The following is a 22,702-nucleotide window of genomic DNA, read 5'->3' on the forward strand; positions in this document are numbered from 1 at the left end:
GTAATTATAAATGTAATTACAGAAATTAAATACAGATGTAATTACATGTAGTTTTTTTTTATATATATATAAGTACAATGTAAAAACATGTATGTACACAATAAGTACATTGTTCTAAATTATTAATTAAAATGTAAGTACATAGTAGTTAAGGCAACTTAATATAAAGTGGGTCCGAAAAAAAAGAGTTTGGGTGATATTCTTTCTCAGTCCTTTACTTTCGGGAGAGTTTGTGGCTGCCAGGTTTCAGTTATAGAAACATGAACAAAAATAGAAGTTTGAAAAGAGTAGTAGTAATTAACAGTCAACTAACACAATCAAGTGAGTCATTTTACTTACTAGATAGTGAATTTGAGTTTGTTGTTAGTTAATAGTACAAACAAGGATGTCAATATTGTATTACTCATATGTCTTGTAGTTCTTTATTTATGAAGGAACAGAATTTTAAAGCCCATAAATACAAACACCAGAAGCAAAAAGCTAAAGTTATGAATTTTAAAGCCTAAATATAAACACTAGAAATAAGAAGATAAAGTTAGACTATAAATGAACTTCACCATGAAACTATACCGACTTCAGCATCACCACCATTAAGCTTCTGACAACTCTTTCTGCCTTAATTTATAGTCTATAAGTTGTAAAGTGTTCATTAGTGTCACATAATAGTGATTAAGGTGACTGTTCAATTTAGGTATTACGTAGGATTAGGGATGTAGAACATGGTCATGCAGAATAAAGCATTAATATGTTCTTTATAAATACTAATAACCGGCCAATGTTAAGAATAGGCATGCTAACAAGCAACAAGTTAATAGTGAGATCTAAACTAAAGTGTTATCGAGAATTATAAACACAATGAGCTGTGAAAGCAGATAACAAGCAGATGAATTTGATGTGATGAGATCTAACGTCCCCAATAAATGCATTTGTTATTGCCATTTGTTAGCAATCACTTTTAAAAATAAATAAATAAATAAAAGCTTTAAAAATCATATGGTGTTTTAATGAATCATTTTATGTTATGGAATGGAACATGAAATATATTTTGTGCTCACCAGCATTTGACCAAAAAACTATTTGTAAAACCCATTAATTTCAGTAGAATAGAACCAAACATACCAAAATACTAGCTTGTTTCTGGGTTGTAGGACTCCTTTGTGTAGCATATTCAAACATGGTCATAAGCAAGTCAAAAGATATTTTATAAGGCAGAAAGACATTTAAAGGTTTTTACTATGTTATATATGCTGTATCATATGTGGGCCTTTGGCTCATCTTACCCACACCCACCATTTTTCATGCTTTACACAATGGATAGGTTAAGCATTCACATTTAGTTTCAGTTTTCACATCAGGTCACATGATAGCATCAACTAAACCGTAAATGAAAATTCTCCAATTTCAGTGAAACTTCCGTTGTCACTAAATCATCATAACATCATGGATGCAATACAAATTCCCTTAAAAGGGGTCATGTGATGCAATTTCAAGTTTTTCTCTCTCTTTGGAGTGTTAAAACCTGTTTGTACGTATGTAAGATCCCTAAAGTTGCAAAGACTAGTCACAAATCCAAAGAGATATTCTTTATAAAAGTTAAGAGTCGTCCACACCCTCCTGAAACGGCTCGTTTTAAACATGCCCCTACGTCTACGTCACTATGTGAAAAGATTTGCATAACACCGCCCCAGTGTTCACACAAAGAAGGCGGCATAATTTTATTCTCGTTGTTACCGCCACCTTGTAGTGGAGATGCTTTGTGTTTTGTTGTGAAAACGAAACTACTTTGTTTAGTCTTCCAAAAGAGGACACAACTAGAAATCAGTGGTTGTATTTACAACATTAAGTTTAATCAGTTCGATGATCAATGAATACTAAAATTATGTTAGAAGTCAGAAAATACTTAGCTTAATATATTAGTGTAGGAGCGTGCGATGGTTACAAGAGGGCGCACTTCTGTCGCCTATGCCATGGACCGGGCTTGCTTTTGTCACTTCTGACTCACAGTATGTTTTCATATTTAAAGAATTTGCCACTGATGATTTAAACGCACTGTAGAGTAGCGGTCGTTGTATGTCGTTTCTCCAATCACAAATGCAGACGTGGTTTTGTTTACGCAGCGCGATGCAACACAACGCTTAAAAATACAGTATAAGTCATAATCAGTAATTATGTCACCGCTGGATGCAACAAATACTTAGTTTGTAATAGGTTTTATTGGTGTTGTCTCGTCATGCCGGGACTCAGCATCACAGTATGTTAAGGGATATAACATTTCCGTCAGGCCCTTGAGGTTTTCGACCAATCACAGCGCACTGGATATCTGACCAATCAGCATGCACCTTGGTTTTCAGAACGATGGGCTTTGTTAAAATCAATGCATTTCAGAAAGCCGGCAAATAGAGGAGCAACAATAATGTACAGTGTGTGGATTTTTTTTTTTTTAAACCACATAAACACATTGCATTACACCAAATACACAAAATGTTGTTTTCAGCAACGTCATATGACCCCTTTAAGAAGAATCACAAATATAGTCACCAAGTACTTTGCTTAAATTACATGATGATCTTGTCCCAAAAATGCTTTATTTTGTTGCCAAAATGAAGAGGTGGCAATTTACCATTTTTTCAACATGAGTAACTGTATCTCATTTGAAACGCACACCATGTGGAATGGGGAATCAAGCACTGATGGAGAATCTCCGTCCTGAATGATTTACTCTGATCTCCAGACAGCTAAGAGGCTATTAGCGGTAGCAGACCTCAGATATCTCCATCGCCAGCTCTAACAGCTCACTGGCATCTTGACAGTCGATGAAACCACAGTCAAAATCCACGTTACAGCTGCACCAGTCTTTTCCTTTGGACGGCTCATCCGAGGTGTTGTAATACTTGTACGAGGGGAAGCAGCGGCCAATAGCCCGCTCACAAGTGTCAGGCAGCATGGCCATAACGTCACAGAAGCGGCAGTACAGGCAAGCCAACAGGATGGAGGCGCAGTCATCTGGAAAGATGGAAATCAACAAATCAAGCATGTTTCAGAGAAACTGAATTAACACATTTCAGAAACATCTGAATAAAACGGGAGCCTTGCTTGGAAGTTTTCAGTGGGGTTATTTTTCAAATGTTGTGGGTCCATGTAGACTCACAGCTGATTACATACATTGCTACACACACTAAGCAATCACAAAAGAAATGGCAAGGTGGGCTCAAAACAGGGTCTGCTCATGCGTTTGTGGGGCCTAGGAAAGATCATGAAAATGGGCCCTAGCAAAACAGACATAACACTGAAACTACACAAACATGACAACTACATTGGAATAATAATAGTGGTGTGACAAATAAATGACACAGTGATTGAGATGTGAGATCAATTTTGGTAAATTTGAAATTTGACACTCGAGTCGAGTGCTTGCAGTTCCTTTTCAGTTGCACACATAAACACTTATTTAGTGCGGCTAAAGGCACATTAAAAAGTGTGGACACAACATTGGACAGAACAACTTGAAAAAGTTAATAGCAGATAAAAATCTGTTAAGTTATAAAGGGACATAAAAAGGACATAGCTATATATATATATTTACATAAATAACACTACAATTTTCATAAAAACTATTTTCTCTTATAAAGAAGTCAAATTTAACAATTAATTACAAACAAACAGTACAGTATGTAACACACTGAATTAAACATGAAATTTTGAAGTAGAGAGACTAAAATTGTGTTTTCTTGAAAACATATATTTATAAATCATTTTTACTGTGTATATACACATCCATAGTACGAAAGCAGATCTTTAGTTTATATACAGTGTAGTTATTGTACAGATTAAATGGCCATATTTTTACTCTGGATTATTTAATTAATTATTATTATTTTTAATTCATTCATTTATTCATACTAATCATACTACTTCTTACCTTTACATATATTTACATTTTCATTTGTTTATTTAGCAGATGATTTTATTCAAAGCGACTTTCAATTGAGGAATACACCAGCGATTAGTCACAGGAAGTGCTCGTAACACAACTTTTCAAACATTCTTCAGAAGTAATAGAAAGGGGGAGAAAGCAAATGTTTTTTTTCTTGTTTTTTATTTTGATGCAGTCAAATGTTGATGAAAGAGATGAGTTTTCAGCTGGTGCTTGAAATGGGGGGTGGGAACTGAATGAAAATGTTCTGGAAAGTGTTTTTGTGGCTTTCTGTGAAGGTACCATGAGGCGTCACTCACTTGTAGATCTCAGGCTTCTGGAGGGGATTTTGATTCGTCACATTGAGTGGAAGTAGGAGGTTGCTGACCCTGTGGCTGTTCTTTACACAAGCATCAATTTCTTGAACTTGATGTGAGACACAACCAGTAGCCAGTGCAGGGAGATACAGAGATGTGTGACGTGGGCACTTTTGGGCTCATTGAAGATTAGTTGTCCTGCTGCATTCTGAATAATTTGAAGAGGTTTGATTGTGCTTGATGGAAGTCCAGCCAGAAGATTATCGCAGTAGTGCAGCCTAGAAACGGGCCTGGACAAGAAGTTGTGCAGTATGCTCCATTAAGAAGGACCTGATCTTTCGGATGTTCTCCAATGCAACTCTGCAAGATCAAGCAGTTTTTGCAATGTGGTCTCTGAAAGTCAGCTGGTCATCGAAGATTACACAAAGATTTCTGACCGAAGTTGATGGTGTAATTGTTAATAAACCAAGCTGGATGGAGAAATCATGCTGTTGATTCAGAGAGGCAGGGAAGACAAGAAGATCAGTCTTTGCCAGGTTGAGGTGTAGGTGATGATCTTTCTTCCATGCAGAGATGTCCGCCAGACAGCCTGAGATCCGTGCAGATAATCTGGTTGAAATGAAAGATAGAGCTATGTTTCATCAGCATAGCAATGGTAGGAGAAACCATGTGCTTGTATGATGGGACCCAGTGATTTCGTGTATATGGAGAAGAGAAGGGGTCCAAGAACTGATCCCTGAGGAACCCCAGTGATAAGTTGATGTACTTTGGATACCTCCCCTCCCCAAGCCACCCTGAAAGATTGATCAGTAAGATGTAAGTAAGAGGGGAGACAGGAGGATTTGATGATTGACAGTGTCAACAGTGGCAGATAGATCCAGGAGAGTGAAAACTGATGATTTGGAAATCAGATTTTGCAATCTGCAGGGCTTCTGTGACTGACAGTAGTGCAGACTCAGTTGAATGGCCACTCCTGAAAACTGACTAATTAGCATCCAGTTGGTTATTCTGTGAAAGAAATGATACCTGGTTGAAAACAAATCGTTCAAGTGTTTCTGCTATGAATGGAAGGAGACGGAAAGGTCTGTGGCTATCTACAAGTGAAGTGTTTAAAGTAGGTTTTTAGAGCAGTGTGGTTACCCGAGCCTGCTTGAATGCGGTGGGGAAATGCCTGTGAAAAGAGATGTGTTGGAGATATGTGTGAGTGCTGGTAAGAATGAATGAGAGATTGCTTGGATAAGGTGTGAGATGATTGGGTCTAGAGGGCATGTTATATGATGGCTGGAGAGGACAAGTTTCGATACTTCTGCCTCAGTGAGAGGACAGAAGGAGGAAAGGAGTTTTTAGCAGTGGATGTGGTTGGGTTGAGTTCCTGTGTGTGTGGAGCTGAAAACTGACTGCTGATGGTTTTAGTTTTGTACGTGAAGAATGTGGCACAATCCTCGAGTCGGGAATTTTTAATGTTTTGGAGAGATTACATGTATCTGAAGCACTGTTGATCTTGTTGTGGAAGTATGAAGATTTGGCAGTATGGACTTGAATGAAAGCAGTATGAAAGCTAAGACTGATACATTCCCAGGTCTGACAGATCTTTTGATGTGCGCCATTTCCTCTGTGCCACTCTGAGTTTAGACAGATGTTTGGACTGAACATCAGACAGCCAGTGGTTAGAAGGGGAAGCACGTGCTGGCCTGGAGGAGAGAGGACACATATTGTCTAGACAGGAAGTTAAAGTGTCAGTTGCTGCATTCACATCCAGAGATGAGAAAAGGGTGGGTGAGGGAAGAGAAGACGACACTACAGAGGAAAGATGGGAGGGTGAAAGGGAGCGTATGTTTCACCTAAAAGAAACCAGTAGAGGGGCTGTTGGCACACAGGTAGCAGGATGTAGGTTAATAAAGAAATGATCAGAGATATATAGGGGTTTTACCAAAATGTTTTCTGCAATAAATTGCGTGTGAAAATTAAATCAAGCTGGTTACCAGATTGTGGTGGTACATAATAACATAATAATAATAATAATAATGACCTTTTTATAATTGTATAGATTAGACCACCAAAAAGGTCTAGAACCATCACTGGGTGGCAATGATAATGCAACAGTGCTCTAGCAAACACTAATATAGCATGGTACAGTCAGTTCGGATCATATTACCGACTCTGAATTTTGAGTCTTGTTCAACAAAATGAATGTGACAAGTGGGGCGGGGCCGAGATGGAAGGATATAAAACAGGATCGACGACAGTGAAGGACAAGAGAGGACCAGGCCAGGATTTTATTTGTGTTTGTTTTTTGTTTGTGCACGGCAGTCGTCCGCGAGGGGCTGCCGCACTGTTTCGTGTTTATTTTATTGTTAAATTCATTTTGATTTTCTACCGGTTCCCACCTCCTTCTTCCCACGAAAGAACATTGTTACAATGAACAAATCTTTTTTTGAGTCATTTCGTTCATTTGATCAAATATAATTAAAATGTTACGTTACTTCCCTAACATGTCTACTAGTATTTATGCAAACGTTGATCACACTGCAAACAATACAAAACTATAATGCTATAATAAACAGAAAAGATGAATTCATTGTTTTCCTGGGTCTTTCCATTGATTAGTTCATCTCATGAGTCTTTCGGGTTTTTCAAGCCGTTCTTTCATCCTATGACAGACCCATAAGCTTTGACTGAAGCCATAGACTGTATAAAAAGAGTTACCCTGGCAGCAAATCTGTGTGTATATTCTTTTTTTAATGATTTTAAGTGTACTGCCTTAATGTTTGTATTGTTTGATAATAATGATGATAATAATACTTTATAAAAGGCTTTAACCGATCATTCATTCTTTTGTCACATGATGTGACAGCATTGGAAAGAGAAATTAATTCACAAGCTTCCTTGCAAACGGGAACATAGTAATTATTATTATTATCATCATTATTATAATTATTATTTACTCTTACAGTTGCTGCTTTTCTTTTCTCAGATTGTCGCTTTTTACATCTTACGGTTTATAAATGTGTGAACATCTGTCATGATGGTTATTTTCCATACACTGAATGTTGTAACAAAGGTAATAAAGAGTTGGTTATTATTTTTATTAAGTCTTTTTCCGGCTCAGACTGCATAGGTTAAAGCTTATGGGTCTGTCACGTGATGAATGAACAACTCAATAAACCACTCGATAGATGAACTAATCAATTCTTATTGACCCGGTTATAATTAAAGCTCAGAGAAGATTCAATGCATGGTTGCAGAGAGACTTACATACTCTTGAAGTCTCTCTATTTGTGGACAACAGAATCTGTAAATCAGTTGATAAAATCCTGTTTAATTTTGTTTGGAAAAACAAAATCCATTATGTTAAGAAGTCTGTATTAATGAATACATGCGTGTATGGTGGGTTGAATTTCCTTGATTTCTCTTCTTTGAACAACACTTTCAAAATGAATTGGATTAGACAGTTTTTGTGCAATCCAAACTCAATTTTATCCCCAATTACTACTTTTCCAAATCAGGTGGTCCCCCTTTCCTATTGATCTGTAATTATAATATAGCTAGAATCCCTTACAATTGATCTAAATATCACAAACAGGCATTACTTGCATGGTCTTTACATTTTTAAGCACCCCTTAAATGAAAACTTCATTAGGAACAATCAAGACATTTTATATAAGAGAAATTCTTTGTTTTTAATAACTGGTTTTAGAAAAACAACCCAGTTATTTAAGTCAGAAGGTCTTATTTTAAGTTACAAAGAATTCTTATATAAATGTAATTTTCCAGTAACTTCCAAAGAATTATCTTTTGTCATGAACGCTATTCCTAAAGGAGCTGTTATGCTCTTAAGGGTCTCTGTTAGATCATCCAGCATTGTATCTATTTCTTTAGACCCATTCGAAATCCCAGTAGGAAAACAATGCTTTTTGTCACATCCTTCATCACGTAACTATAAGATTAGATCACTTTTTCAAAAGGAGCTTGTAACAACTCCATATGTGGTGTCTTATTGGAGGATGTGGTTGATCATATTGACTGGAAAAAAGTATGGACTCTGTCTTCGGAATATATAATAACTAACAAGGTTAGAGAAATCTCATTCCAATTGTTACACAGATTTGACCCAGCTAAAGTGTTTTTGAAAAGGTTTAAATCAGACAGATACAAGATGTTGTTTTTGTGGATGACCCTAATGAAACGGATATACATAACTATTGGGACTGTCCTCACACACAGCTATTTTAGATTGGATTCTCTAATGTTATCCATCGCAGTGTGTTCCAGGGTTTCTCTCTGCTTTTTAAGGATGAACTGTTTGGCTTCTTTAATATTCAAAGAATATGTTTATGTTTACATACGTCCGTAAATGGTGCATTGCATGTAATGTCGTCTCTTTGTATGTAATACTGACATTCTCTGTACTTTTATCTTTGGCATTGATAATAATAATAATAATAAAAGAACTAATCAAGTCTCTCTCTGGCTCAGACTGCATTGACTGAAACAGGTGTAGACTGCGCAACTGAACGATTCACTCCCCGAGACGACTCTTTCTTTCCCAAGTCACATTATAGATTCGCTCAAAATGAACGAATCGTTCAAGAACGACCTACCACTGGTCCAAAATGCATGGTGACACCATAGTACAACACATTTGTCTTTGATAGCTGCATGAATATTTGTAAAAGGTCATATTCTGGTGGTAATATCCCTTGTATATTTACTTTCAGTGTGCGACGGAAATGCTGGTGGTTGTTAAGATGAGTGTTCATCACTTGGTCATCATTACCTCGACACTTCTTCTTGCATACATTATTTATTTTTGCAGACATCCGTGCACCAAGTTAAGTGCAGCCTGCCATAAGAGGCTCTAATTACATTGAAAAAGGTAGCAGCAATCGGCCGTTCCAGACAGGATAAGAGATGGATGTCCGAAATGAGAGACGCACAGACCACATGTTACATCCTTTCATCAACACACGCTTCCTCAGAATTGTGATTATGGCACATGTGTGGCCGGCCGCACTTGCCACTTTGCACAGAATCAGACTAATGCCAAATGTGACGCCTTCTGTGGGAACTCTCTAAAGGTGTGTAATTATATTAAGGGTTGTTGGAGCAGAAATGGAGCACATAATGCACAGCTGGGAGAAATAAGTGGTCGTCTAAAGCCATTAATGTAACAGTATACATTCCCCTGGAGAACTAACCTAACAGCTAGAGAAACAGAGCAACCCAAATATAGTTTCACTGTATAGCATGAGCACAGTTATATTTCAATATATCTCAAAGTACGGGTTTATGGGGATCTATCTTACATAAGGGTTTTATAAGCTCTGTCACTCCTGGAGTCTTTTAGCATCTGAGTGTTGATGTAAGTGCTCATAAAAGTGCACTTCACTCTGCATGAGAGCTGCAAGCACATCCAATTAACATGTTTACAAGAGTGTCCGGGACAAGAGAGAGCGACCCATACTTCAGACAGTGAAGGACTTTAAACAGTAACCATGTCATTTCTGAAACAAACTGAAAACGTAACATGCTTTAAAATAACACCATACAAAATTACACATATTTCAACTATTTATATTTATATTTTATATTTCAAAAATTTAGCTGCTGCATTAAATTCAAAGTATAATCAAATTGGTTGTGCAAGTAATTTTCAACCTAAATTACACTGAACTGACTTAAGTTGAAACTTACAAATCACAAATGTTTTTTTTTTAAACCACTTTTATTTGTAAACAATAATAAAACATCAATAAAACAGTGTTTTTTTTTTTTTTTTTTACTTGTAAGACAAATTTAAAACTATGTTATCGTAACAATTAAACATTTTATTTTACAAAGGCTGCATTTATTTAGCCAATTTTTTAAAAACAATTAAAATAATGGTTTTCCATTTTAATATATTTTAAAATGTAATTTATTTATTTTTCGCAAAGCAGCATCATTATTTCAGTCTTCGGTGTCACATGCTCAAAAAATATATTTTTATTATCTTTTATAACAACATAATTGTCTTTATTGCCACATTGGATCAATTTAATGACCTTGCTGAATAAAATCATAAATTTCTTCAAAATAAATTTCTTCAGTAATGTTATTAAATTATTATTTTCTGTTCAGCTTCATATGGTTATTTGATGAGTGTTTAATTGATTTAGTCTAGATCATATTCACCATTAAATCTCAATTGTTTCACACATGCATTAAAGTTCAAAGGTTTAAGGCCACTGTCCCAGATCAGAGCCAGGACATCTTCTACACACCAGACGTACTGAAGATGTACCTGCTGCGTCCGGCTGACAGGACTCAGAGGAGGTGAAGGAGCTGCTCTGGGCGCTGGGCTTTCCCCGCGAGCAGAGAGAAGCACTGGATCCTGCCCACTCACTGTCCCCCGAGGACACGAGGGACACGGGCTCTGCTTCAGCGTCCCCGTCCTGCTCCGAGATGGTGCTCAACCTCCTCACCCCACTAACCACAGCTTCACTCATTCTGCACGCAAAACACAATCAGAGCTGGACATGAGAACAAATGTTCACGCTCAAGTGAGACTCATCCGAATCATACAATACCTTGAGTGACTCCAGCAGCCCTGTCTCCTGATATGAGCCTGCTATTCCCAGGAACAGATCAGCTAAATACTTCAGTCGGATCTGAGCTTAACACGTGCCACGGTCAACCAATAGTTTGGCCGTTATGTCCAGAACTATCCCAAAACAAGATGTAATTGCTACGCAGTTGAATCTGCAATGATACGCCTGACTTGAGCGTGAGGAAGAAGAGAATATCTTTATAATAACCTGTGCTGAATAAATTATTAAACACCATCCACGTGCAAAGAGTCTCTGGAGGGTTTCCAGCGTGGCTGCAGTTTTGTGAAATGGATTTCATCAGGGTTTATATTGCTGCATCATTTCAGGGGTGGTTCTTTGGTTTTAATGCGGCTAAATTACAGGGAAAAAAAAATAAAAAGAGGCAGTTTGCAAAGGTTTGTTCTGCTGAAGCGAAACCGACTGTTTATATCCAAAATGAAGCATTAAGCTTTTCTTTTTTTTTTTTTTAAAGGATGGCTACACAAAAATAAAAACATACAGACAATTTTTTTTTTCTTCCCAATCTCTGTTCAAAACAAAAACTGCATTAAGCATTTTTCTCAGTTTAGACGATGTAAAACGATCAAATCTCAAGGCACATTAAAGATATTTTACATAAAAATAGCAATAAATTAACCAAAATGTGCAATGTTCGTGTAGAACAGAACATATGTTTCTTAAAACATATACATTATCAGAAAAAAAGGTACAAAAGCAATCATTCAGGTGGTATTATTTTTTTCCCAAAAGTTACTGTACATCTTTGTATCTCTTTCACCTGTAAAGTTGCATATTGGTACTTTAAAGGTACATATTAACACCAAAACTGATCATATTAGTACCTAAATAAGCATCTTTTAAAAGGCTACCGCCCCAAGAATAGCTTTTGTACCTTATTTTTTCCCCGAGTCTAGCAGTAAACGGATTCTTAGAATGGCTGTCGATTGTATTATACATTAGATAAAAACTTGCTGAAACCCCTGAGTGTGTGAGTGAGAACAAAACATCCTGCTGTTGTACATCTAATTCCTTCTCATGGCATCACAGAAGCAAAGTGATACTCTTAATTGATTGTTTTGTGAGCTTTTTTTCACTTCCCAGCGAATCAAACCCTATGAGAGCCTCTATGCTGTTCTGATACTAAGTCTTTGTGACTGATGGATGGATTCCAGTTGACTGAGTCGCTTTAAAACCCGTTCTTCAGCGGTAAACACATGCAATCTTTGGCGATCCAGATACAATTACAGACATTTGCATGAGACATAATCAGGAATGCATCAAATATTCCACAGAACAGCTCATACATCAAAACAGCTTTTTAAAGTGCACCACATCATTGACAGTTTTTATCAATCCATGCAAAATTATATTACACCTTTTTTAGATTTTAGACTATCAGCAAGTGAGAAGCTCTCGAAATGGCAAAGACTTCAAACAAAACCGAGAGTTTCATAATACTATTTCATAATAATCTAGAGGAAAACCCTAAGGACCACATTAACTGTGGCTTGATAAAATCCTGTTATTTCCAGAGTAATCCATGTGATCTGTAGCTGTGCGTGAGGGTGAAAGATTAACCCTTGTAGATTTTGTGTTCAGGTTGGTTTAATTCATTCATGGCACTGACCTTTTTTGCCTGTGAACTCCTGCAAATGCAACCACACCTTTATGCTTCACTTCACCGCCGATTTTTTCAAATGTAGGAAAGCAGCAAAAGACAAAAGGGATGTGAAAATGTAGTGATGAGAAACTTACTGCATGAACACCACAATGTTGTGGAGCTTGATGCTTGCCATGGTGAAAAAGGCACTGAGAAAACAGAGCGAAAATAGTTCAAAAACAGAAAATCAGACACAGATTGATGAGATCAACTGAAAACTGATTTGATACTCACTAAACATAAGAGAGACTTCCTCCAATCTCCATGCTGACAATGAAGTTGACCTGCATTAAAAAAACCTGTTACTCTACAAGAGCACAACTACTATCCAGTACTCAAGAATCTGTGTCTTTTATCCCACAAATTGATCAAAAGTGACAGTACAGAGATCTTTTAACTTTAAACCACTGCTTCTGGCTAAAATATTAATCTATAATCCATAATAACACTTCCTCCAGTAAAAAAAAAAGTCCATCTCCTGTAGTTCTCTCACATCAAAATCCACCAAAATACAAAATATTTGTTTAGAGCTGTTTTGACTTGTAAACGATGCTTGATCTGTGCAGAATTCTCATCTCTTTCACTGGAGGAAGCATTATTATGGATTATGGACTCTTTATTTTAACTGAAAGTGATGGTTTAAAGTGAAAACATCTCAATGATGGATTTGTTTCTTACAAACAAGCAGCTTTTCACTTCAAAAGATGTTAACTGATGGATTTGGAGTCGTGTAGTTTACCTGTGGATTATTGTGATGTTTTTATCAGCTGTTTGACTCTCATTCTGACGGCACCCATTCACTGCAGAGCATCCACTGGTGAGCAAGTGATGTAATGCTACATTTCTCCAAATCTGTTCCCATGAAGAAACCAATCATCTTGAATGGCCTGAGGCCTGATGTAAATTTTCAGCATTTTTTTTTATTTTTGGGTGCACTATTCCTTTAAAATGTATGTTTAAAGAATAATAATAATAAAAAAAAAACAGATATCCGTAAAAAAAATAGTTTCCACAAAAATATCAATCAGCACGATTGTTTTCAACATTGATAATAATAATAATAATAATAATAATAATAATAATACATGTTTCCTAAGCAGTATTGATCAGTAAATCAGAATGATTTCTGAAGATCATGTGACACTGAAGACTGAAGTAATGATGCTGAAAATAGAGCTGCACATCACAGGAATGATTTACAATATATTCAAAAAGAAAAACATTAAATAATGATTTACAATATTAATAATGAATATTAAACACATACAATTTTTTGATGTCCAATTGAACTATTCTAGACTGGAGCATATTACAAAATATAAGCTTTCACATTTTGATTTTGAAGGAATATGAATATCATTTGCTGAGCAGGGACATTTTTGATTGCATGTCATTTCCAGGCTCTAAAATAAACGCCTCAACACATAATTGAATTGAACCCACCATAAAAAAGAGATTTCAAAGAAATTACAGTCATGTTGATGAGCACTTTGCTGTATTTGCGGTCAAAGTGCACGGTCACCGAACGAATGCCATCATCAACAACAAGCACAGGACGTGGAAACAGGACGAACGCCACCAGAAGAGATGTCAGCAGACACAAGATCACTGACAGCACCAGAGACAACTCTCTGCAAGAGAAGAACTGCTAGCTTAGTCCAAGTAGAAATACTGTTCCTTGTTAGAGTGGGTTAATTTCACATTTACTATTAAATGTTTACATCTTAAAGTTGCTTCTGATAATGCATAAAGAATTACGTTTGACATTAGTAGGAAATACAACGTAAATATTATTAGAATACAGTAATAATAAAGTGTGCAGTTGCATTAAAATAAAGATCGTTTTTGGGTTTCTGGTATTGTGTATTTAGTGAGTCTTATGAAAGTGATTCTAAAACTGGGATCATCGACTTGTGCATACAACTTTTTTCCGTCTGGTTTTCAAGCTGTATTGTGACTTGGACATGCTTTAGTGAAATCCTTAAGCAGTGTGTTTTGGCATCCGCACCTGATGGGATGCGTCCCATGGCAGGTAGGACAGGTCTCGGCCTGTGAACACACATGGGAACTCCACACTTGGGAGTTTTTTTTGAGAAAGTAAAAATGGAAGTTTCCTGTGAGGGTTAGGGTTAGGTGTAGGGTTGGTGAAGAGAAACACTCTTAAAGGAATAGGTCACCCAAAATAAAAAGACCTCATGTTCCTCATTCTGGAGCTGAACACTCATGGTCACTAATAAAACTGCAAGTCTTCAAAATATCCATTATAGTGCTCCACAGGAGAAAAAGGAAGTCATGCAGGTTCAGAAAGTCATTCTTGACTGAAAGATTCCTTTAAGCTTTTCAATACATTGATCAAATACAGGATACACTTCAGATATGTGCTTCTGTGTGTGTGTGTGTGTGTGTGGTCAAACATGCTTGTGTATGTGTTCTGTGGTGTGACTGTAGACTCATGTCTGACACTTAACCCACTTCTCCACCGGCTCACAGCTCGTTCTCTCGCTCCAGTGTCTATTTCTGAACAGCAGAGGGAGATATCAGACAGCTCCGGCATTCACACACTTTCCAATCAAAGCAGCTGTGCTCCAACCCAATGCCATGAGTTCACAGCAACACACAACCTAACGTTGCACAGAGACTATCAAACGAGGCCATAACAGCCTTTCCATTTGTATGATTGGAGAAAGCAGTAATGGTCAACAGCCCTGATGCCAGTAAATCACGTTTAGCATTTTATTATGACTGTGTGAGTCACTGCTTGCAAAGACAAGTTTATATGCCATGCCCTAAAATGTATCATGACTCACAAGATCAGATTTTCCTTATGATTCTGAAATCTATTTTTAGGCGGTTTTCTACCTTTTTTTTAATGCTCACGTTACACAGTACATTAAAGAGATGCTTTGATAGTGTGCTTCATCTTGCCGTGCCGTGTTAAGACACAGTAAATGTGCTGTGTATGCTGACGGGTCACCTTGTGTCTCAGGGTCACGATCACCTCGCAGATGTCCATCCTGCTTATAAACCCGAAGGTGTCGCCTATGAGGGGAAATAAGCAACCCAGATCATTTCCAAAAAGTAGGTTGTTTCAGGTAAGATCGGTCCCACTTTATATTCAGTGCTTAACTACTATGTAGATACTACTGTATGTTCTTACTGTATTGTGAAACACATTTGCTGCTATTGAGGCGGGACACAGGTGTGGTTAGGGACAGGTTTAAGGGTGGGTCAACAGTGTAATTATAAATGCAATTACAGAAATTAATTACAGATGTAATTACATGCAGGTAAAACATGTATGTACACAATAAATGCATTGTACCAAGTGATTCATTTAAATGTAAGAATATATAGTAGTTAAGCCCACTTAATATAAAGTGCGACTGTAAAATTGAACACTGCATAAGTGTGAGTTAATGACTAACTTTACTCATTTATTAAAGCAAATCAAATTAAGGAAACAATTCTTATTAAAATGTACTATTTACTGTAGTTTTTAAAACAAATACATTGTGTAGCCACTGTAAGGATGATATTAAAACAAAGATTAAATGGATGTGGTTTTCTTGTGAAATATAATGAAAGTGAAAGTGAAAGTGAAAGTTACTTGACCCATACTCAGAATTCGTGCTCTGTATTTAACCCATCCAAAGTGCACACACACAGCAGTGAACACACACACACACCGTGAACACACACCCGGAGCAGTGGGCATCATTCATGCTGCGGCACCCGGGGAATTATTATAATTAAAAGAACAATTTTCTACTTGAATATGTTAAAATTTAATTTATTCCATTCAAAGCTGAATTTCCAGCATCATCAGTGTCACGTGATCCTTCGGGAATCATTCTAAGATGCGGATTTGCTGTTCAGTTGTTTGTTTATTATTTTGAATGCTCAAAACTGTTCTGCTTCATAATTTTGTGGAAATTTGGATGAGCACAAAGTTCAAAAGAACAGCATTTGTTTGAAACAGAACAAGAACTATTGCAATGTCATTTTAATGGAAAGAAAACCACTTTGGTCAAATCTAGTTGTTTTTTAATGTGCTATAGTACAAATAAAAGTTGAAGGCACTATATCAGGACTCTGTCTCTAGGGCTATTCTTTGAAGTAATGTAATTGCATCACCTTGAATCTGCATCCCACTTGAGCAGATACGACACAAGAACTATACACATAATCCACAAACCCCATTAACAGCGGTTTTGCAACATTGTCGTAACATTTATCACATTAAGAATATTATTTAGTACATAAATGAAACAACATTATTTGCATTTGGACCATAAATTATTTAATTAAAATTCACTTTAACTGAGAAGTATATTTCGCTATTGTCCTCTATGTCACTCATTTTCACCCTGTTTAAAATTACAAAATACACAGTGTAATAAACAAGTCAAGATGAAGTTTCAAATATTTTATTAAAGCACCGACACACTGTGGCTTGAGAGTATTTGAACTCTTCTGACACACTTTAAAATGTCTTAAAGGGGTCATGTGATGCAGTTTCAATTGTCCTTTCTCTTTGGAGTGTTACATGCTCTTGGTGCATGAAGAAGATCTGTGAAGTTGCAAAGACTAAAGTCTCAAATCCAAAGAGATATTCTTTATAAAAGTTAAGACTCTGCCACGCCCTCCTAAAACGGCTCATTCAGACACGCCCCCACACGGCTACATCACTATGTGGAAATATTAGCGTTATGCCGCCCAAATGTTCACGCAAAGAATGAAGGTATGGTGTCAGTAACACAGTTAGTGTTAGACAGTCATGTCAGGGAGATGTGTGTGTATCTGGGAGAAAGCTAAAGCACTTTATTTGGCCTTCTGAAAGATGCACTTAGGAATCTTTAAGATTACTTACAACAGACGGCCAATCACAATGCATTGGGTCAGTTGACCAATCAGAGCAGACTGTGCTTGTCAGAAGGAGGGATTTTGTAGAAAAACGAAGCATTTGAGAGAGGCTAGGCATAGAGGACCTACAATAATGTACAGTATTTAAAAAAAATAACGTTTTTTTTTTTATTTTTTATTAAAGCATATAAACATATTCTGTTACTCCAAATACACAAAATAATGATCTTAAAAAAAAACATCATATGACCCCTTTAACATTGAATAACAAAGTGACAAACCAAGTTGGATTTGCAGAGAAATGCTACACACATTTTTCTCAGAACTAACTTCTGGTTTATCAGTATATAACACAAACCAGAACGCACAAAACCCACTACATGCCCAAAATAACTTTAAATGTGTATCACACACATAATAAACTGTATGTGCACTTACGTTTGGATGAGGACTTTGTCTCGCTGAGATGATGTTCTCTTCCGCGTCTTTCAGGGTTAAAGCTCATCAGGCCTTATAACCAGTCAGCTATTACCATCTGTTGTTTTTTACATTGTGATGCCATCCATATCTGTCTACGAACATGTTATATACTTGATGGACAAGTTAAATAAACAGTTTATTGTGTTTAAGGTGAGACACTGCAGCCAAAAATACTGTTTTTTCATGCACCTGTCAATTTTGAGATTTTGGGCTTTTTGGTTTTTCATAAAGTGCTTTTTCAAACTGGTGGAAGGAAAACATCCAAAAGACACTTTTAAAGCACTTTATCTATTTGTATCAATAGATTTAGATTACAATCGTATTTTTAAAGGCTGTTTTCTCAAAATGAGTTTTTTCTTCAACACATTCCCCACAAAATCTTGAAAATATATTGTTTTCTGGCTGTTCAAAGTATTTTCTGAATTATGGAGTGACAAAAAAAGATACCCAGAATTCCCTCTGTAAACACATTTGACTCTAATATGTCAAAAAAACAAAAATTTTGAAACTGACTTCACCTAGTGTTCAGATTTTAGTACTAGACATTTATGCAAATTAGCACATATTTCATTAAATAATGCCTCATTTGCATATTTAAACATAGCATTTTTGAAAACTTGTAATACAATTTTTTTTTTTTTTTTGCAATAATCAATGTAATCAATCAACTTAGTAACCTGCAGTGTCTCGTCTTAAATATATTATTGATGTTATTATTTCAATGTAATATCTGAAATGTATGCTATAACCAGTTTATATGTGCAAGTGTGGATAACTGAACTGAAATATATTCTACATTGAAGATCAAGAACAAGTTGGCTGTAATCAGTAGATGGTGCTGTTGTAAATAAAATAATGCCATATTGTATTGACGTGACCAAATAAATAAATAAATAAACCGTACGGAATTAATTTACAAGTTATAGCCATTCAAGTTATGTAGGTTTGGCAGACCAAATGAGTTTAAATAATCCAAAACATCTAGCAAAGGTGCAATCATCCAAGAAATGAATGTAAATAATTCAAGAAACATAAGTAATGAGCTCATTCATAACACAGCGTTTATTCTGCACACACAGTAATGTCTAGATGTGACATACCCTCTATTATTATCAAAGTTCATAAAAAAATAAAAAAATAAAAAAATAAAAAAATAAAAAAAACGGGGAGACTGTGGGGTGATGTGATTCAAAATTATTTAAATCATGTTATAAGGAAGTGTGAACAAGTATTTCTGGTTTTACAGACAATGTGATGAACATTCAATCTTATATCTGTTCAGCCACTGTACGCATAAAACAAAACTTTGCTGCAGGTGTTTTTGGATATTTAAAACTTCATCTTATCTGCAAAACAGCACATATGCCCCTGAAGAATGCTGTTTGGTAGCATGTGTGTTCATGTACTCATCATCTACATGCATAGTTTGCATTATTTACTGTCACTTTTACTGCCATTGCCATTAATTCAAGTGAAACCACAGGCAAAACTCTTATGAAATACCTGAAAAGCACTGATAATGTTCACGCTCTGTTTCTTTAAGAGCGTCTGAATTTGATTGTTTCCCAGACACAGAAAAAGCTACACTGTCTATGCTGTTGCTTCATGAACAATCTACCTATCGATCTTCAAAGATTCATCTAGTTTAGGGCCAAAAAAACTAGAGTTTTAAGTAACTTTTAAACAAAACCCATTCAGTTTCTCTTATTTTAAGTGTATTCCAGTAGCTACTTATAGATGTTGCACAAACATTTCATTCAAAGTCTAAAAGAAGTCAACTTGAAATTGAGGTTTCTTTTCTCTGATATATATGACTGTTCCAGAAACATCAATCTCATTCAAACGACACTAGCCATTTCCCATTGTATTGCTAACTGCATTTCTTGATTATTGTATAAATTGTTGGTATTTATTTATGTAGCCTGATAAATGAATAATTTAAGGTAACTCTTTAGAATAAGGAACACATATTCATTATTTACTAAATGTTTTCTCTGAACAAACTCTTAATTTGCTGCTTATTAATAGTTAGTAAGGTAGTTGTTAAGTTTAGGTATGTGTAGGATTAAGGGATCTAAAGTACGGTCATGCAGAATAAGGCATTAATATGTGCTTTAAGTACTAATAAATAATAATATGCATGCTAATAAGCTATTAATTGATTTTAAGCTTGACTTTCCTAGACTGTGTCAAGGCATTTCTTTCTTTGTGCAGATGTATACGTCATAAATGCATAAAGGACAAAAAACAACGTTGATGAAAAGTGTTGCATTAAGTGAAAATGAAAGCATGTTCATATCAATCAAGCTCCACTCAAAAGAGTTATCCATGACTCCTCTGAAGTAGAGTGGATCCCGAATGCAGGATACACCGTGTCCTTGAACACGGCACTAAATGTATGGAGGTGCTGTCTTCGCCCTCCTTGACCTGAGCTGTGGAATGCAATAGTTCCTCCTTCGTAATCCAGGGTCACTTCGACCTTCTTTGGCGGCATGACCAGCCCTTCACCTACGGCCACATTAGCTGAGTCGTAGCACGCCGTCAGCTTCTTGTTTTTCCACTGCAGCCTCCAAGAGCTGGTGTTATGCCCCAGCCTGCTGTGGTCACCTTTGCGCGGGATGCTTTTATAGCACAGGCCCAGAGACCACATACATCCAGGACCTACCTCCACTGCCCACATGTGAACCCCTGTGGAGAAACTCTGGCTGCACATGACCTGAGTGGCCGTGGAGAAGCGTTCGCTCTGATCTCCATTGGTGCTGCTCTTAACTCCGGCGCACTGCTTGACTGTTTTGAGATCGCCGGACAGCAGAAGGCTAGGGTGGGCCGTGGCTGGGTTGAAGGTCAGGTCTAGAGGGTTCATCAAGCCATGGAGGTACTCCAACAGAAGACTCATCTCAGCGTGGAAGGCGTCTGTACGTAGGTTTGAGCGCAGCTGCTTGGCGTTGGAAGACTCTTGTGAAGGTAGAGCAGGGATGGTGACGTTAGCAGCCTGGCGGATCCTTGCCTCGACGTTGAGGTAGTTCTGGATGAAGAGAACCTCGGAGGACTGAGAGAGAACCTCACCGGTGCACTTTTGGGCTTCCTGCAGCTGGTGTAGACAACCCTCCAAGTCGCATAGATTGGCCTGCCAGCTTTTGTCCCGGGAATGAAGCTTGTCGTCCATCACGGTGCTCATACGACTCTTAAAACATCACATATAAACAGCGTTAATGTGCTTTACCGGAACATGACTGTATGTCGTCAGCACTGGGGTAGATCTGTGGCGCTCTACATTAAGTGATACTGACACTTCTTTGGCATGACTACCGAAGCCTACCCAGGCTCATTGGAAATACGTACCTCTATCTACATTTCTGCAAAACTCCAAAACGTACCTATATATGTGAACTGCTGCAATTTCCAGTAGAAGTGAACACTACCGGCAGTACAATTCTGACGTCTTTTATTCCTTTACACAGAGTATGATTTACAGGGCTAGAGAAACCCACACAGTACTTTGCAGAATATTGTGTTATGAGTTCAAAACAGTTCACTTTCGCTTTTGTTATCGGGTAGGTTTAGGGTTAGGCTTGGTGTAGGCGGTATGTTGTTTTCCAACACAATAGAGCATTAACTTTTGACGCCACTCAACGGATATTTGTATTCAGAAACACCGCAATAATGTACCTGAAGCACTGCAACAATACATGCCTGTGTCAATCAGAAACCTTCAGAAAATGTGCAATATGACGAGACGTCACCTCAAACGCATATTTCCAATGAGCATTGGTTGACTATAACCAAAAAAGACTTCCCCATCATGTATTTACATCAATTTGAACTAGTAGCATCATTTTACACCAAACTTTTACCTTGTATGTAGTTATAAGTGAAGTCATGTTGTCCAACAGTATGTTTGCTCTGGCCACCAGTTTATCTTCGGCCTTGTCTGTAGGACCTTCACTGGCTCTTTTCAGCAGAGCTTCTGTCATCTGTAGCTTGTCAGACACAGACTTCCCCAGTTCCTCGAGAACTCTCTTCATTTCCTCCTTGGCCACCTCGAACGTCTGCACCTCGTGGTGCTGGTGAGTGCCCTCCATCAGGCACTCGGAGCAGAGGAACAGGCGCTCCTGCGCGCACAGGTACTCCGTGACCTTCAAGTGCACCGGGCACCTCTTCCCATCCCGTTCTGCGGGCAGCTCCACTAAGACGTGCAGCGAGCGGTGCCGTTCCTCGTGTTTTTTGAGGTGGCTGGAGCACAAGGACATTTCACAGCGTGTACAGAATTTCACCGCAGCATTTGGGTCGTCCAGGCACAGGTCACATGGCGTCGTAGGGCCTCCTTTCAGTCCGCCGCCTGTCGTGGCCACCAGGAACCCGTCCACGATACTGCTGAGCTTGAAGTTCTTGGGAAGCGTCTCCGGATTGCCGTACTCCTCCCTGCATTCAGGGCAGCGTCTCGGAGACTTGGGATCTTCTGCGCTGGCAGCATTTTGAATACAACCCAGGCAGTAATTGTGTCCACAAGGAAGGGCCACGGGATCACGGTACAGCTGCAAACAGATCGCACAGCTCAACTCCAAAGCTAGACGCTCCTCAGGTTTGCTCTGAGACATGTCTACAGGTACTGAGTGAAAGCGCTTCTGCGTGTCGTCTTTGAGAAGCGGTAACCGGTAAATCCTGTTCTGAGCCAGTGCTGCAACATTCCAGCTACAGACGACATTGTCGAGAAATGCAATCGGTTCTACCGTCATCGTGTGAACTGTTTATGGTAAATGACATGATGTTTATGGACAAAACAACAATCTCTAATGGAAAATGGGATAAATGAAACACTGCGGGTATCTATGCATGCTGATTAGATTATGTTTCTGCGGTCACAACTCAAAGGTGGACA

General features: G+C 37.6%; 2 protein-coding genes across 2 annotated transcripts; both read right to left on the reverse strand.

Annotated features, from left to right (window-relative positions):
• Positions 1-2,285: 2,285 nt before the first annotated feature.
• Positions 2,286-11,081, reverse strand: LOC127945096 (myoD family inhibitor domain-containing protein 2-like). The gene is made up of 3 exons (XM_052541675.1): positions 10,800-11,081; positions 10,514-10,719; positions 2,286-3,003 (listed from the first exon to the last, which is right to left on the reverse strand). Exons 2-3 carry the CDS (start codon positions 10,716-10,718, stop codon positions 2,747-2,749), a joined length of 462 nt encoding a protein of 153 aa, XP_052397635.1. The 5' UTR covers position 10,719; positions 10,800-11,081; the 3' UTR covers positions 2,286-2,746.
• An 8,908-nt stretch (positions 11,082-19,989) lies between these two features.
• On the reverse strand, positions 19,990-22,422 carry LOC127945088 (E3 ubiquitin/ISG15 ligase TRIM25-like). The gene is made up of 2 exons (XM_052541660.1): positions 21,678-22,422; positions 19,990-21,007 (listed from the first exon to the last, which is right to left on the reverse strand). The coding sequence occupies exons 1-2, from the start codon at positions 22,419-22,421 to the stop codon at positions 20,126-20,128; spliced, it is 1,626 nt and encodes a 541-aa protein (XP_052397620.1). The 5' UTR covers position 22,422; the 3' UTR covers positions 19,990-20,125.
• Positions 22,423-22,702: the final 280 nt, after the last annotated feature.

The sequence above is a fragment of the Carassius gibelio genome, chromosome A23, assembly GCF_023724105.1.
Source record: "Carassius gibelio isolate Cgi1373 ecotype wild population from Czech Republic chromosome A23, carGib1.2-hapl.c, whole genome shotgun sequence".
NCBI lineage: Eukaryota > Metazoa > Chordata > Actinopteri > Cypriniformes > Cyprinidae > Carassius > Carassius gibelio.